Source organism: Anolis sagrei, chromosome 2 (genome assembly GCF_037176765.1).
Source record: "Anolis sagrei isolate rAnoSag1 chromosome 2, rAnoSag1.mat, whole genome shotgun sequence".
Taxonomy (NCBI): Eukaryota; Metazoa; Chordata; class Lepidosauria; order Squamata; family Dactyloidae; genus Anolis; species Anolis sagrei.
Genome location: NC_090022.1, coordinates 155,328,895 through 155,347,018, shown reverse-complemented (window position 1 = coordinate 155,347,018; position 18,124 = coordinate 155,328,895). Strand labels below are relative to the sequence as shown.

At 37.9% G+C, this 18,124-nt stretch overlaps 1 protein-coding gene across 1 annotated transcript in view; it reads right to left on the bottom strand.

Moving 5' to 3' along the window:
• The window catches only part of GAK (cyclin G associated kinase), a 106,590-nt gene that overhangs the window by 69,099 nt on the left and 19,367 nt on the right, over nt 1-18,124 (bottom strand). The window contains exons 2-3 of the mRNA XM_067463973.1: nt 6,267-6,328; nt 329-388 (exon numbers count right to left, since the gene is read on the bottom strand). Coding sequence (XP_067320074.1) covers nt 329-388; nt 6,267-6,328 — 122 coding nt within the window. The remainder of the gene's footprint in view (nt 1-328; nt 389-6,266; nt 6,329-18,124) is intronic.

Here is an 18,124-nt window from a genome sequence, read left to right as displayed (position 1 = left end):
ATGAGAAGATAATTATTCTGCAAAAATAATTAAATTCTCCCTACTATGTTACAGTAAAATGTCAGTTTATTACAGCTTCGCCTTTGAAAAAAGTAATGACAAAAAATGTAATACTTTATTTAACTAGTTACTTTAGACTTTGGTTCAGATGTTAAATGATGCTATGGTTAACTTTGGTTTCTTGGTTTGTTTTGCCACTTATGGCAAGAGAGGCGCAAAGCAGTGAAAAAGAGCTGCACAATACAGACATAAAACTCCCAACTCATGAAGCCAGGATTTAATTGTCCAAAGGCAGATAAAGGGTTTTATATTCTATCTAAAAGGATACCATAAAACAAACTTCTTGAATGATGGCTTTGTTCTTTTCCTCTTCGTTAGATAGCAGTCTCTGTTGAGAAACGAAGACATTATACCAAAAAAACCTCTTCTAAATCAATTATTTATAGTTACTTATGATATCAAGATAATATAGAAAATGAATGTATTGTTTCAATCAGTTGTTCCCAACCTTTTTTTTTTTTTTTTTTAACCAAGGACCACTTGGCCAGGAACCACTCTCCAACATTAGTATCAAAAGCAGGTGTCCTCAAACTTTACAAACAGAGGGCCAAGTCCCTCAAACTGTTGGAGAGCCGGATTATAATTTGAAAAAAAACATGAATGAATTCCTATGCACACTACACATATCTTATTTGTAGTGCAAAAACACTTTAAAACAATACAATAATTAAAATGAAGAACGTTCTTAACAAATGTAAATTTAATAGTATTTCAGTGGGAAGTGTGGGCCTGCTTTTGGCTGATGAGATAGGACTGTTGTTGTTGTGTGCTTTCAAGTCATTTCAGACTTAGGTTGACCCTGAGCAAGGGCTGGGTAAATGACCTTGGAGGGCCGTATCCGGCCCTCGGGCTGTAGTTTGAGGACCCCTGATCAAAAGGGTAATGAATCAGTTTTTGGTCAACTTTAGATTCAGTTTGGTTATTTGGGATGCAGATTCAAAACACTGCATTGGACAAACCACATCAGTTCTAGTTTCTGATACAGAACGTATGTCATTCAGTAGTCGTCATCTGCTCATCCGCAGAAAACCATATTTAATAATCTAGAGCTGATGTGGTATTAGTAATCTTTCATGGGTAGTCAGGCTCCCTTCCCAACATCCCCGTTGCCTCGGCACTATAAGAAGGTTTTGCAAGACCAGTTGCTCTCGTTGCCACGTGGTTTCAAAGCAACGGTGTAGTAATGATGAGGCCGTTGGCCATATTTACATTCTTGCGGACCACTGGTGATCCACAGACCACAGGTTGGGAACCACTAGTTTAAAGCTCACTTTCCCCTCAATGTGGGCACTATGGCCACACACCATATAGGTTAACACAAAGTGAAGCTAGAACAATAAATAACAAGTGGTTTTTAACAATTAAGTAACCAATATTAGCTCCATTAATTTCAAAGACACTTTGATATACAGTAATCATGACAAGAATACAGCAGAGTAATAAATAATTCCACTTTTAACTCCATGACGATGTGCTACAGAATTCTTGGACTAGACCCCTCTGGCAGAAAATTCTAAGTATCACATCATAAACTGTAACACCCAGCAAACCATATAATGTTACCATTGTAAAGTAATATAATACTATACAGTGAGTCCTTTATATCTTCTAGAATTTGGTTCCAGGATCTCCCATGGATACCAAAATCTGTGGATGCTAAAGTTTCACTGTATACAATGCTCTAGTAAAATTGTGTCCCTCACAATAAAATGGCAAAATCAAGGTCTGTGTTTTCCATGGATATGGAGCGTTGACTGTAATTGTGCAGTAGGAAAGGACCCCACACATTTTCATACGGTTTGATTTTGTAAGTGTGAAGAAGATGTCAAACACCCTCACGCCATACAAAGAGACCCAAAACCGAGTGCTAGGAGTTATAAGCAAATCAGGCTTCTAGGAATTGAAGTTCAAAACTATGGAGGACCAAAGTTTGGGAATCATTGCATTAATTGATCCGTGTCAGGTTCATTTTCCTGTTCACACAAAGCTATCTAAGCAAAGAGCAAGTTCCAGTGAAGAACCTGTTCAGTGTCAGGATTCCAGGTTGAAATTGGCACAGAAACTTCCTAACTATATGAGCTGTTCAAAAGTGGAATACTGCCTCAGAGGGTGGAAGACTTTTCTATGGAAGTCTTCCAGCAGAATTTGGGTGATCATATTTCAGGAATTCTTGAGTTGTTTATTCCTACAAGGGAGGAAGTTGAACTACATAGTCCTCATGTTTTCTTCCAACTGTATGATTCCATGGCCAAAGGAAAACTAGCTTCAGGTATCATCACATAGAAAAGTTTGCCTGTAGGTCACAGATGAGTCAGTGTTTGCATTTCTTGGCAGCTCTATCCATTTACACAATGCAAAAATTTGTGCAGCATTTTACACATGAGATTTAGGAAACGTTTTCTTATGTGGGGATTGACTATTATGAGATACGGAATGCCCTCAACAGTTTTGGTCGAGGAGAATAATCTCTTCCCGAATGTTGAAATTATATCTCCAAAAGGCTCAAGTTGGAATCCCATATTTTAGAAGCAATTATTTACCGCGGGAGGTACAACATTTAAGAACTATAACAAATCTAGTATATTCCTTAAGTTTACTGTAGGCCAGAGGCCGATTGGAGCCCCATGCTAACAGTAAGTTGATGAACTTACAACTGTTCTAATGTTTTTACTAAATGTGACTTCTAAAGCTGATGAAGATACAAATCGGGATAGTTTTATGGCATTTTATGGCATTTTATATTGTCATCATTTCATATGCTTATGTATTGTGTATTTTGCGTGTCCTGCATTTTGGAGTGCTTTTGTGAGCTGCCCCGAGTGCCTTCGGGGAGATGGTGTCAGGATATAAATAAAGTATTGTTGTTGTTGTTATTATTATTATTACTATTATTATTATTATTTGAAACACAACAAGATGAGTCCACAACAGACACTCTGCTGGCTGTTGAATTGGATCACACGTCGGACACTTCCCAAGTGTCTAGGACTGTGTTATGTATCGGCGAATAATGTGTGCTGATCCCAGTAAAGTGGCATTCTGCAGCTGGCAGATGGTAATTTTGTCAGCGCTGATTGTGTTTAAGTGCAGGCCAAGGTCTTTAGGCACTGCACCCCAGTGTGCTGATCAGCACTGGGGTCACCTTGACTGGTTTGTGCCAGAGTCTTTGCAGTTCAGTTCTTGTGGGTTTTTTCGGGCTATATGGCCATGTTCTAGAGGCATTTCTCCTGACGTTTCGCCTGCATCTATGGCAAGCTTCCTCAGAGGGTGAGGAAGTTCGATTTTTAAATCCTCATATCGTGTCAGCTTTTCCAGTTGTTTCTCTGCAATCCTGCTGTCACCTAGGATTGTGACATCAACGATCCATACTTTGTTGTTGTTATTATTATTATTATTATTATCATCATTACTTGTTATTTATTATTATTATTATTATTATTATTATTATTATTTTGTTTCAAGGCCATTATTTCTCATGATTGTAAATAAATTCTGACACCAGGCCCTAGGGGAATCCAAATGCAGTCTATTGTTCAGCTTTCTGGAACGGTCTGGTAAAGGTTTAACAGCTTGCAATTTATACAAAACAATCTGTGAAACAGCCACGACAAAGGCTTAACGGCTGTTCTGGGTTGCTCTGAATAGAGAAGCCAACTGGAGATGAAGAAGAAAAAGATAGAAACCTCATTTGGAAGGTTTCTCATCCATTTAATCACTGCCCTTCTGCTATGGCTTCAGATGACTCTGCAGAAACATAAAATATCAAATGGCACAATCACAATGTCTCTGTGTGCCAGTAATATACTAGTGAAGAAAATGCCTTACAGCAAGAGTGTCCCATATGGGATACAGGCTTTGCTTTCTTCTCTAAGACAGCAGGAAAATATATGATCTAATCTGTAAACCGTTCCTTCCAAAAGCCACACATGCCAACGAAAACAATGCCATGCTAAGGCAGGGGCTTCTTTACGATCAAGGCTCTTGCGTTATCTACCACTTCTTAGATTCCAACTATTACTATTATAATAATTATTATGTTTATTTTTGTCCTGCTTTTTTCTCTCCACAAGGAGCAGAAGAACCCAGGTAGTAGTACTTGTTATTTATTGCCATTTTCACTTTACCCGATAGTGAAAATTCTGTGGCCAGCATATAGTACATTAAAGAAGGACTCAATGTATAAGGACAACCCATAAAGGTTAGTGTTACTCAATAGGAAGCTGGTATCACTTCAGCAGCTGAACATATTAGAGTGTAAAGATTCATAATTATCTTTATGTATGTTGACTGCTTGACTTTTAGAATGCTAAAGATGTACAGTTGGCCTTCCACATTTCTGGGGTATATACAGGACTATTGTGAAAGTAAAACATCGTGAATAAAAACATGGTTTTTGGTTTTTTAGTTTTAGTTGTGTTTTTTGCTGAGAGGACACCTCTCAAGGACTTTCTAGGTCTTACAGTACAACTGTATAATCAATTTTCGCTGGAAGCCGATCACAGACTGGAGATGACCTAAAGATTCAGAGAATTTATTTATTTATTTACTGTATTTGTCCACAGGCGACTCAAGGCGGTTTAGAGAAAGGTGTTCTTTCTAGAAATCTCTAGGTCCTTCCGCATGACTGGAGGAAGCTGACCATAAAATCATTTGGAATGACCTAGAGATTATCATTTTTTAAAAAAAAAAACCCTTTTTAAATTGAATCTGTGAATAATCAAATCTGCAAAAACTCAAAATTGTAAGCATACTTCCAATCTATCTCTTAGTAAGCATTAGCACAAATATTTTGAATACTCATATATTACATTCAATACAGGTACTACATGAGATGGAAAGAATATCCAAAAAATGGTTTAAAATTTGTTTCTTGAATGTCAGGAAATTCTAATGAGAAGAATTTGGGACTGATGGTAATCCCTCACAGTTTAAGATTAATTCCAAGCAGTTCTATATTCAAATAGGGAAGATCTCCAATGGCATAAGGGGAGGAAATAAGGATGAATTTGCTAGAAAATGGAGACCAGCCTTTGGGAAGTTAAAAAGAAGACAAAAATAGATTTTGAAATAGCTGAACAGGGAATTAATTAGTGTATGGATAAGGATAGATTTTTGTTAGATACTAGTTTCATTTGCTGTGGTGTCGGAAGTAATGGGTGGTGGTTCATGGGTTCCCACCCATGGGAAGTAGGTGGGACAGGGAAAAGAATACTTGTATTTTGAGTGATGAATTTTGCAGATTGTATGTTGTTGCTGTTTTTTCCCCCTTATATACCACAATTATACACACACGCGCGCGCACACACACACACACACACACTAGCCATCCCCTGCCATGCGTTGCTGTGGCCCAGTCTGTGTATATGTGTGTGTATATTTGTGTATATATGTATATGTATGTTTGCATATATATGTGTGTGGTTTTGCGCATGCATTGTAATGTAATTTTTGTTTTTTGACTTTTAAAGTCCCTTCTGCTGTGTTTTTCAGTGTTTTTATGAGTTATGGTCATTTGTTGGCGTGATGGATGTATTGTGTCCAAATTTGGTGTCAATTCGTCCAGTGGTTTTTGAGTTATGTTAATCCCACAAACAAACATTATTTATATAGACATAGATATAGATATATAAGATTTAGTCCAAGCAGTTTGTACATGCATTTTAATGTAAAAAAAATTATTTTGTCTAAGAAACAGCATCTTCTGTGCAGAAATATTATTTTCTGTACAAAAATGCTATTTTGTGAACAAATACATGTGACTTACAGGGAATAATCTTTTTCCAGACTTTCAGAAACTAACGCTGTGTATCATAATTAGTCTTGAACTGCAAGTAACCCTTATATACAGAAGTCTTCCCCAGTCTGGCCTCTTCCTAGTCCTCCTGCCTCCAGCCAGCTCTGTGCTCTGTCCGCTGGAGCTCCTAAGGCATTCTAAGGGTTTTAAGTCCAACGTACACAGACAGCAATTGACTGGATAACGCTGGCCAACACTAACTTACAGTGACATCTTTAACAATAAAATATAGCCACAAGCATTATTTCTGTAGATATCTTAGAACAAAAAAAGATACAGGTATTTCTTGACAAATGGAACAAATTAGATTTTTGACAAAGTTTTTGCTGCTGGTTACTCACTGCATTACTATTAAATCAAGTCAATAATGAAAAGACATGAATCAAAATTCACAAAACAGAAAAAGATTTACCTTTAAAGCATAATCTTTGCCACTTCCAAGATCCTGAGCTTCATAAACAAAAGCAAAACCACCTAGAGGAGAAAAGAGATGACAGTGAAAATTAAGTATATTTTTTGCAAGTAAGATAACAGAATATAAGAAAAAATGCTTGTCTAGAGCAGGGGTCCTCAAACTAAGGCCCGGGGGCCTGATATGGCCCTCCAAGGTCATATACCCGGCCCTCGCTCAGGGTCAACCTAAGTCTGAAACGACTTGAAAGCAAACAATAACAACAATAACAATCCTATCTCATCAGCCAAAAGCCGGCCCACACTTCCCATTGAAATACTAATACATTTATATTTGTTAAAATTGTTCTTTATTTTAATTATTGTATTGTTTTAAGTGGGTTTTTTTTTTTTTGCACTACAAATAAGATATGTGCTGTGTGCATAGGAATTCATTCATGTTTTTTCAAATTATAATCTGGCCCTCCAACAGTTTGAGGGACTGTGACCTAGCCCTCTGTTTAAAAAGTTTGAAGACCCCTGCTCTAGAGTAAACAGCCAAATGCACTGTGTTAAAAAGTACTTGTACAGTCAGCAATTGATATCCACTAGCATTTGGTTCCAAGACACACACTGTGGATACCAAAATCTATGGATACTCATCTCTCAATATATGTAATGGAACCCTTACATAAAATGCTTCCTTTTGTATTGTTTTAAAAATATTTTCAATCAGTAGATGGTTGTATTCACTGATGAAGTTTCTATATTACAAAATACCCTTAATTCAAAGTCAGAACACAAGATTATTTAGTTTAGCAAACAGACATGCCCTTGCAATGTTGATGCCTAGAGTTCAGTTAAAGCGACAATAGCAGAAGAATTCTAACTATCACACTATCTATTAATATTATAAGAACAGACTAACTTTTTTCACTTCCTGTGCTATTTTTTGATCCAGATTATTTTATTTGGTGACATTTATATCACTTTCCTTTTCTCCAGTGAGCCCAAAGCAGTCTTTATGGCTCTCTTTGCCAGCTCCACTTTACCCAGCAAGGTAAGTTGAGCTGAAAGTAACTAACCAAGGGTCATTCTGACTTTCATGGCTCCATTGGAAGCTGGAACTCCTCAAGTCAAGTCCTAAACTCTTAACTTTTACACCATACTTGCTCTTCTAGAATATGCCTATTTTCAATGAGGACATCGAGGGGAATCATCAAAGAATTGTTCCAGGATCATATAATCATAGAATCATAAAATCAAAGAGTTGGAAGAGACCTCATGGGCCATCCAGTCCAACCCCCTGCCAAGAAGCAGGAATATTGCATTCAAATCAATCAGAACAAAGCAGCTTCACACAATCTTCAATTTTTTTCACATTATGTCATTGTGAAGTAGGAATAAGAATCACACAGCCTTCTAGATATTGTTTTGTTGTTAATTCATTCAGTCATTTCCGATTCTTTTGTGACCTCATGGATCAACCCAAGCCAGAGCTCCCTGTCGGCCATCACCACCCCCAGCTCGTTCAAGGTCAATCCAGTCACTTCAAGGATGCCATCCATCCATCTTGCCCTTGGTCAGCCCCTCTTCCTTTTTCCTTCCAGATATTACTGGACTGTAAATGTAAATAGTCTTAGCATAGCCTTCAAAGAGGAATGCTGGGAGATGCAACTCAGCCCCATCTGGAAGGTCTCTATGTTAAAACCAGGGATTCTCATACAGGTTTTCCTGAAACTTGTCTGTTGGACATGAACTTCTTCTGAAATCTGTGGGCAGTGTAAGGGAAGCACTGCTGTTATTCTAAGTGCCCTCTAATACTCTGGGTAGCAAGATCCCTTTGCAGGCCTATCAAAGATGCTATACGAAATGGTTGCACAAACTACTATTTATTTATTTAATTATTTCGGGCACTTCTACCCTGCCCTTCTCAACCCCTGAGGGGGGAACTCAGGGCAGCTTACAACCGGCACAATTCGATGCCAACAATTCAACAGATAAAACACATAACAGCAATAGCCACAATAGTTAAAACAATAAATTAATACAATAACAACTAATAAGCCAATCTACTCACAGGCAACCTACTGTGGACACACCGGAGTGGAAACTGTTCTTAAAAACAGAAAACATGAGAACCACAATTTTAAAGCCGGTTTACATGAAACCCCACAAAGGTTTCTTATTCCATACGTTTATGGGACGAGATGCCCAGAGTGTTCATAAGCACCATAATGTGAAATTTGTTACAGCCTTAATCAGCAGCAAAGCTCTGAGCCATGGAAGGCCCAGCACTATTTATACGCATTGTATCTAACACGAAAATATGTCCCTTAACCAAGACTTGCTTTGTGGTATATTTGACCAAAACTGTTGGTCACTATGGTTTGAAATATGCTATATGTCAACTGGTCAGTGGAATCGACCATTTCAAAAATATGTCACGCAAACACCCGTGCTTGAGAAGTGTGGGAAAGTTCATGAACAAGACTGACCAGGTATTACATATTCTGAGATCAGTACATGATCTGTGTCCTTGGAAGTATTGCAAAACAGGCTGGAGCAGAAGCGTGTCCCCTTTTAACAGGAAACACTGCAGCTCTGAATCATAGGGTGAACTGGTTCCTTCACAAATTGCATGTTCTTCCTTAATCACAACATTGCATCATCAGTAACAGCAACCGTCTGTCCCTGGGCTCTCCTCCTGTTTTTGATTCATTAGGTGCCTACTGATCTGAAACCTAAAGCTGAAAATCTCACCGATTACATCTTCTCTAGTCAGATTTACATGTAGAGTACCCATGTTAAATGTTTTTAGATTACTGAAGGCCATGTTCCAATCAGGTTTAGTGGTGTAATTTAAACTGAAGTGGCTGGGCTTTTTGTTTTCTGCTGTCTTAGTATTTACTTAACATCTAATTTCAGTGCCTGGCTTTGTATCCATTTATTAATATTTCTATTTCACATACCACAGCTTTTATTTTGTAATAAGCTGTAAATACTTTGATGGAAATATGGGCTCTAATCAAACTGCAGAAAGGAGTAGTAGAAAAGATTACAGTATACTGGCTGTGTATATATGTATGCATGCAATATTTTTACTCCTTTACTGTTTGTTTGTTTGTTTTGTCGTGTCAGGAGTGACTTGAGAAACTGCAAGTCGCTTCTGGTGTGAGAAAATTAGCCGTCTGCAAGGACATTGCCCAGGGGATGCCCGGATGATTTGATGTTTTCATCATCCTTGTGGGAGGCTTCTCTCATGTCCCCCATGAGGAGTTGGAGTTGATACAGGGAGCTCATCCGCCTCTCCCCGGATTCAAACCTGTGACCTGTTGGTCTTCAGTCCTGCCGGCACAGGGGTTTAACCGACTGCGCCACAGGGGGCTCCCTTTACTGTGTTGAAAACCCCCCCATAAAAACAATTTTTTTAAAAAAAAAACCAACATATCAGTGAATTTGTTGTTATTTATTACCTTTCTACTTCTGGCAATATGTCTTTCTATTTTTATTTTTTTTAATCGTTTCAGAAGTGACTTGAGAAATTGCAAGTCGCTTCTGGTGTGAGAGAATTGGCCGTCTGCAGGTCAGAAGTTCATCCAGCACAAGGGTTTAACCCATTGCGCCTCCTTACTTTTAATATGTAAAATTCTAAGATGGTATCATAATTTGGAGTCTACTCTAATGCCTCAATCTGATCCAGTGACTCAAGAGGCAGTTCACACATGGATGCTTCCCACTGTAGTCAGATCTCCACACATTTGCGGGTTTGTCTTCTGCAGATTTTATTTTAATGTTTTCTCTAGGAAATTTTAGCTCCTCTAGGCCAACTTTTTGGTTCGCTTCCTCTCAAGTGACTTGCCTTTTCAAAAAAATGGTCACATATTAAACCCCAAATGAGTTTCCTATAAGTTCAATGAGAACATAAAGGCCATTCACATATTCAGCTGCCAGCCTCTGTGCTCAGTAACCAAGTTATCAACATGCCTGTCTCAACATACATCTTTCCTACAATTCATACCAATATCTGCCATATCCCTTTGTTTGCCTTCTTTCAAAAAAGAGACAGTCCTGAACTATACTTCAGCTTCCTGAATGAAGCAAAAGTACCAAAGAAACATAACACAATAAAACTGCAGTTTCAAAAAGCCTCTATTTTTAAACCCACATCCTAAGCACTAAACTACTTGCTAGACGCGCGACTGCATTCACTCAAGCATTTTCTCACCACAAACTACAGTATATTTGGCTGGCCAGATGAACAAATAGTAGACCAAAAATCCAAAGCCATTTTAGGCAGGTTAGATGATTTGGAGAGTAAAAACCATAGAATAATTGCAGGAGCTATGCCATAGCAAAAGATTTTTGTGGGACATCCTGTAAGCTTTTACGAGCTTGACAGTATTAAATGTTTATTCCAATAATACCATGTATCATCATGTACAATATGACTTTGTGTATAAGTCGAGGGCAGATTTGATGGCCGAATTATGAATTTTGATATGACCCATGGATAAGTCAAAGGTCATTTTGCCAAGTAAGAGGAAAGCACCAGCACCACATTAGAAGGCCCCTGGCCACAACCACTGCCATTTTCCCGTCCAGACATTCAAAAAGAGTAAATGCTTCTTTTGGGTTCTTCTAGGATGGACTAAGCATTTGCTTTTCACCATTTTACTCCAAGAAGGGGATGGTCCCTTTTTTGATATGTGTTAACTATAATGCTTACATCGTTCTGTGGATAAGTCAACCCAGGATTTTGATGGCCAATTTTTTAATAAAACATTTAGACTTATACATGAATGTATATACAGTAAATATTCTAGTGAAAAATCCACAGCGCAACAGCAGTAAATCAACGTTTTTTTATTTATTTATTTACTATGCTTCTATACCGTCATTCTCAGCCCGAGGGCGACTCATGGTGGTTTACAAAACGGCACAATTTGATGCCCACAACAGTACAAAAATCTACCAAATCTAGATTTTTTTAAATGACATTAAAAAGGCAAGCTAGAAGCAGAAAAATTGTGTCCAAAAGTATTGCTTCACATTAGTATCATCCCTGACCAGAAACAAATCTGAATATTATATACCTGAATATTTAATATCTCACAAAAAAAGCCTATATTTGTTAAGGTTTGCTTCTAGTTTAGTCAGTGTTTCAGAGATCCATGGATAAAATTCTTACAAAAATATTAGAAGAATGAAGGTATTCGTGTCTTAGGAAAACAGGAAATTCAAGCCTGGGGATAAAATGAAAAGCTAGATCACAAAAATAATTTTGGGGTGTGCGGAGAGACCTATTCTGCAGCTGCAATCATTCTTCTAATAAAGAATGTATTCAGACAATCTGAGAAGCCTTTGTCCCCTTGACTCAGTAAAACTACTCAGAGCCTGACTGGTTATTCTGGTAGTCTAAGCAGGTAACTCTTCTGAGTTCTGGAACTAGTCTAACAAATCAACTATGTGCAAAACATGCACGGGATATAGTAACCTATGGGTTCCCTCTATTTTAGACAAACACACAAGGCCCATTGATTAGTCTTCTGAAAACAACAGTACTGGGATGGATACAAAAAGTGAATTGTTACTTGTAAATTTAGTTCAGAGTACAAATATACAAGTGTCTTTTCAAATCCCGATTTTTCAAACATTTTGAATTATACACAGAACCCATATATTTGACAAATGATCTGCTCTTTCATCTGCTCTTTCGTAAAGATCACCTGAAAGTTTCTCCCAAATGACAAAATGGAATGCTGGTTCCTTAAAAAACAATTTTGTAAAAATTCCCCAGCTTTCACTTTTCCTATGTTTTCCAACATGGTAGCCACATTTACAAATTTATGTTTTATTTAATGTGTTGGGTTAGCTGGTGAAGCAACTTAGTTTTGCTATTCATATATGCTCAGCGAGGTATTCTACAAGTGCTGCTGTTTATTTTGCCAGTTGTAAGCAGGCACACACGGCAATAGGATCTTTCCTAGGTCATGCATTATGTTGTTTACTGCAGACATGTTTCTGCAAACAGACACGGAAAGACCGTATGCACCCTGTCTTCTTTTAACATCCTTCAAGTGCTGAGGCTGTTAAAAAAAATCCCAGCTAGAAAAAAGACAATGAGGCCAAGCAGGACCCAAAGGACCTTTTTTGTACAAAGGACCTTTTTTGACAGAGGTTTTAACTAAGGGATGTTGGTTCGATAATCAGCTTTGCATGTTTAGAAGCAAGATCATAGTGAGGCTGAAAACAAACAGTAGTGTCCTTTTGCCTTTCACAGAAATTAAAGTTTCAGTTACATTGAGAAAGGCATCTACATTGTCTCTGAACAAGTCCAATTCTATTTACTGCTCCACTATCTCTGAACAAGTCCAGTTCTATTTACTGCTCCTTACTTAGTTTCAAAATCAGGTTATTCATCCAAACCTGAAAGATGTCAAAGGACATGTGTGACTTATGAAAAGGAGTAAGGAACCAACACCAGAATGGGTATCTCTGCTGTTATTGATGATAGTAGGGGCTCATCTCCCCACAAGACAACACTGGGATTTGCCAGGGAGCTTCCATATACCTGACTGGAAACCCATGGAGGCCACATGTTACTGAAGAGATGTCAAAGAGGTCTTGCATGGGAGAAAGTCTTTGGCAGTGGTGGGAAATTTTATGTGATCCTGGGTATACAGGTATATAAAATAGGTATTTAAAAAACCAATCCTTTACTGATAAAACTTCAGCATTTGAAAGGCTTTCTAAACAGTCTAGTTTCCTTCTTCAGTAGTACAACTGAATGGTTTTCTACACTGTAAACACAGAATGTTGTTGCTAACAGATTAGTGTAAATATCTAGGTGACATTCAGAAACCTTTTACCATTGTCATGATCTCAGCATTGAGCCAAAGGGACTCCCATTTGGGATCGGGGACCCAGTTTAAGAAGCAGTGCCCTGGCCAGCCTCCCCTCACCCAAAATGCATACCTATATCATTATAATACAACAAAAAGTTGTATTATACCAAATACATATGGCAATGTGTCATTCAATACAACCAATTGGTTTTAACACTTTTCCCCCTAATAAGGAAACCTCATCCAGTTACACTTGTTAGCCAGTTTTCAAATTACTGTATAAGCCTAGTTTTTCAGCCCCCTTTTTAGGCTGAAAAAGTCCCCCTCAGCTTATACTCGAGTCAAGGTTATTTATTATCTTACTCTGTTGTTGTTAGTATTTTTATTACATGTATTATTTTACTCTATTTATTATTATTACATTTATCAATTTACTCTATTATTATTATTACATTTATTATTTTACTTTATTGTTGTTATTACATTTATTATTTTACTCTATTTATTATTATTATTATTACATTATTATTTTACTCTTATTATCAGCACATTTACATTGAAGAAAGTTAGAATAATGGTTCAATCAGAGTTGGACAGTCTTATCTAAAATAACAGTTTTACGTAAATATTCAAAAACATTTCACCTACTGATGCCTCAATTAATGTAATTTTATTGGTATCTATTTTTATTTTGAAATTTACCCATAGTGGCTGCCTTTCCCACCCTCGGCTTATACTTGAGGCAATACATTTTCCCAGTTTTTGTGGTAAAAATTAGGGGCCTTGGCTTATATTCAGGTCGGCTTATACTTGAGTATATACAGTAGTATACAGTGATATCTGGACTTAAGAGTTTAATTTGTTCTGTGACTCAAAGTGAATTTTCCCATTGAAATGCATTGAAATACTATTAATCCATTCCAGGGCCCCAACACCCCCCCCCCCCCATTTTTGTTACGTGTTTTTAAATAAGAAAATATAATTTATAAATAACAAATCTATATATATATAAATGCTCTGTGCATAATGAGTACCTTAAAAACAAAAGAACCTATGAACAAAATCACACCAAATTTGGCAACAAAACATCTCACAACACAAGGAGTGACCATCACTCAAAAAATTATGATTTTGTCATTTGGGAGTTGTAGTTGCTGGGATTTATAGTTCACCTACAATCAAAGAGCATTCTAAACTCCACCAATGATGGAATTGACTCAAACTTGGGACACAGAACTCCCATTACCAACAGAAAATATTGGAAGGTTTGGTGGGCATTGACCTTGAGTTTGGGAGTTGAAGTTCACCTACATCCAGAGAGCACTGTGGACTCAAACAATAATGGATCTGGACCAAACTTGGCACAAGCACTCAATACACCCAAATATGAACACAGATGGAGTTTGGGGAAAATAGACCTTGACATTTGGGAGTTGTAGTCACTGGGATTCACAGTTCACCTACAATCAAAGAGCATTCTGAACCCCACGAATGATAGAATCGGGGGCAAACTTCCCACACAGAACCCCCATGACGAACAGAAAATACTTAAGGCCATCCAATCCAACTCCCTTCATCAGGGCAAGAAAACGTAATCAAAGTACTACTGACAAAGAGCCATCCAGCCATAGATATAGATAGATAGATTAACACACACACAAATATAGTATCATAGATTTGAAAGGGACCCTTAAAGAAGGACAATGATATGTTCCAGGGTGGGAAAACCAGACACTCTCCACATCAATACTGGCAAAGAAACAGCAAGAAATGCTGTTTACCCATAAGCATAAAGAAATTATATATATTAGAAACCAACACTTTCTCGTTACTTTATTTTCCAGATCAACATACTGGGCCACAGCAACATGTGGCAGGGGACAGCTAGTAATGTATAAAACACATTCACATGGAACAATAAAAAAGAAAGATCAACTTTAAATGGTAAAGGCATAAAGTTGTAGCAAGGGGGCACATTTGAGGCAACAAAATGTGTGTTGGCCAGTGTAACGGAAAGGTAAAACCTGCACATTCACATGGAACAATAACAAAAGAAAAATCAACTTTAAAATGGTAGAAGCAGAAAGTTGTAGCAAAGAAGAACAAAGCACAAAGTGAAGAAGCAGAAGCATCATTTTCTTCACACTACTCATTCCAGTTTCCCTCCCTCTCTTGCTCTCTCTTCCTCTCTCTCTCCATGAAACCATAACATACCAGGAAAAAGGTAAAGGTTTTCCCCTGACATTAAGTCCAGTCGTGTCAGACTCTGGAGGTTGGTGCTCATCTCCATTTCTAAGCCAAAGAGCCAGCATTGTCCGTACACACCTCCAAGGTCATGTGACCAGAATGACTTCAAAATCAACTAACTCAAACGTCCATGAAACGGACAAGAGCAAAGCGAATAACATCCTCCAAAGTGGACAAGAGCAAAGCAGACAGCAATCTTCCAAAGCGGAGAAGAGTAAGAGGCATGAGGATGCTCCCTTGTACTCTTGCAGGGCTCCCTCTGGTGCTAGCTCTTAACTCAAAATGCTGCTTGAATGTAAAAGTGAAACCTGGGCTGAGTGACGGCTCTTAACTCGAAATACTCTTAAGTTGGGATGCTCTTAAGTTGAGGTTACACTGTAGTGCTAAAAGGTTGGATAAGCTGACAGGTAGCAGACCGCAGATGGTTGGTTCTGCCCTGCAGCAAAAAGGACACAACCCCTCCCAGTTCCTGTTTACTACTCAGATCTTCATGCTGCCTGCTTGCTCACCTTTGAGATGCTCCCTCCCTTCTCCTCTCTTTTCAACTCACACTATCATCCATGATTTTGGAGGAAAAGGTTCTGAGCAAGGCAGAGAGAAAAGATCCCTGGTTCATTCATCTGACCCTCAAACTATTGGCCTTTATGAAACCATGCCCTCAAGCTCCTTGGAATAACAGAGGCTTAACAAATAGCATACCAAACCTTACACGTAAAAGGAAATTAATTCAGCACAAGTAACTTCAAACAATGGTAGTTCCTTGTGGGTCAGAGAGCTCCTGTTTGTGCACTATTAATATAAAACCACCTTATATTCTTTAGCAAACAGTGGTACATATATGTCTAAAATAAAGACAAACGGAAAGCCAACTGTTTAATTTCTATTAATCATGTTAATACAATAATTGAGTATCTGAACTCCAGAAACTGAATTCAAACAAGAACCAGATTTTCTAGCTTAACACATATTTATTTCATTTCACATACAAAACCAAAACTTCAAGAATAAAGAGGATTTTCAAAACATCATCAACAACAACACGTTTCTCATTGTATCTTTAACCAGGCTACTCTGCACTGCATGCAGAGTTTCTTGTACCAAAATCTGTGGTTGTTCTGTTGACAACATTTTTCAAGCAAACTACAGGTTGCATATCCCTTATCTGGAAATCAGAAATGCTCTAAAATTCAAAATTGTCCACACAAATTGTCCTTTGCCTTCGGATTATTTAAGGTTGTGTGTATAAGGTACATATGAAATATAAATTAATTTCATGTTTAAACTTGGATCTCATCTGCAAGATACCTCATTATGTATATGAAAGCATTTTAAAATCTCCCCAAATCAAAATTCTTTCAGGTATGAACCTATATGGATAAAGGATATTCAACTTGAAGTACTTCTTTTCCCTTCTGCCAGAAGGGTTTGGCTATTATACTCACAATTAAGTTTGAGATGCACAATGTCATTTCGGAAATGTCATATAGTGAATAGGCTAATAAAACCAGAAGGTGAAAATAATACTCACAGATGATTGATGCAGGTATAGCTTAGTTAATTAAATAGATTTGTTCTTGGGCACTACTTCTTTAGCAGAAACCACAAGACTAGAGTTAGAAATTGCACTAAGAGCATAAGGAAGAGGAGGAAGAAGAGGAGGAGGAGAAGGGCAGCTCAACATGATTCAGGAAACATTTGTTAAAACTAACAATACGCACACGTGAAATAAAACTATCAGGCTGGATAAGCCTTGCATAAGTAAACAAAAATAATCTAAACCTTCTGAAGAGCAATTGAAAGTGTTTTTTCCTAAAAAACATCCAGAGATTATTGTTGTTTTCCCGAGTCTCCAACTTTCTTAAGGTTTCCATTTTGGTGACCAGATTTATAGATCTATGCTTTTTAACATCTGCTTTCCTCTTTTCTCCCTGTTCTGCTGTTCATGTATGCTCAATAAAGGGCTCTGGAGGCAGCTGCTATTTATCTTGCCTCTTGTAGACAAGGACATACAGCTACACTAATGGGGGAATCCCATTCCTTTTCAGCTCAGAGTTTATTACACTGTTTACACATTGCTGCCACCCAACAATGAAAGACTGGGTTTCTCCAGCGGTCCTTTGTCATGCTTTCCTATGCTGGTTAAAAAATCAAACGAAACTTCAAGCTAAACAGAGAACAAATAGTAAAAGGCTAGCTGGATTGGTGTAAAAAGGAACTTATTTGACAAGTGTTTTGTGAACTGAAATATGCCTTAACATGCACTGTATATGCTCATGTGTTTGTTTAGAAATTTTCATCAAAAATGGACCACAAAAAAAACTGGGCTGCTTTATCCATGGGTTAATGTGAATTCTGTATCTTAATTCTGATAAAAAAAGGAACGATCTACTTCTCTGAGTAGAGCAGCCAAAAGCAAGAGTTTATGACATCCTAGGAGGACTTTAAAGAAGTACTGGCCCCTTCTAGTCAAATTGTGGCTGGGCTTTCTGGCCTCTTTGAATGCCTGGGCCCTTTGATGGTACTGGTAGCCCTTCAGCACTTCCCCTCAAAACAGCACCAAATGAGCAGAGGGGGCTATGGTTCTGTTAGGTTAACAGGGTACCTTAACCAAAGAAGGAACCACCTCCATTTGTGAGTAAAGAGGCAAAAATGCTCTTGATAACTGGGAAGGAAAAGAGACACAAAAGTGCATGGAGCTACTGAGGCAGCAATAGTATGTTCCCCTCTCTGCAGAATGGCCCTCAACGTATCCACAAGTCATATCAAGATCTATAATTTTGGCCCC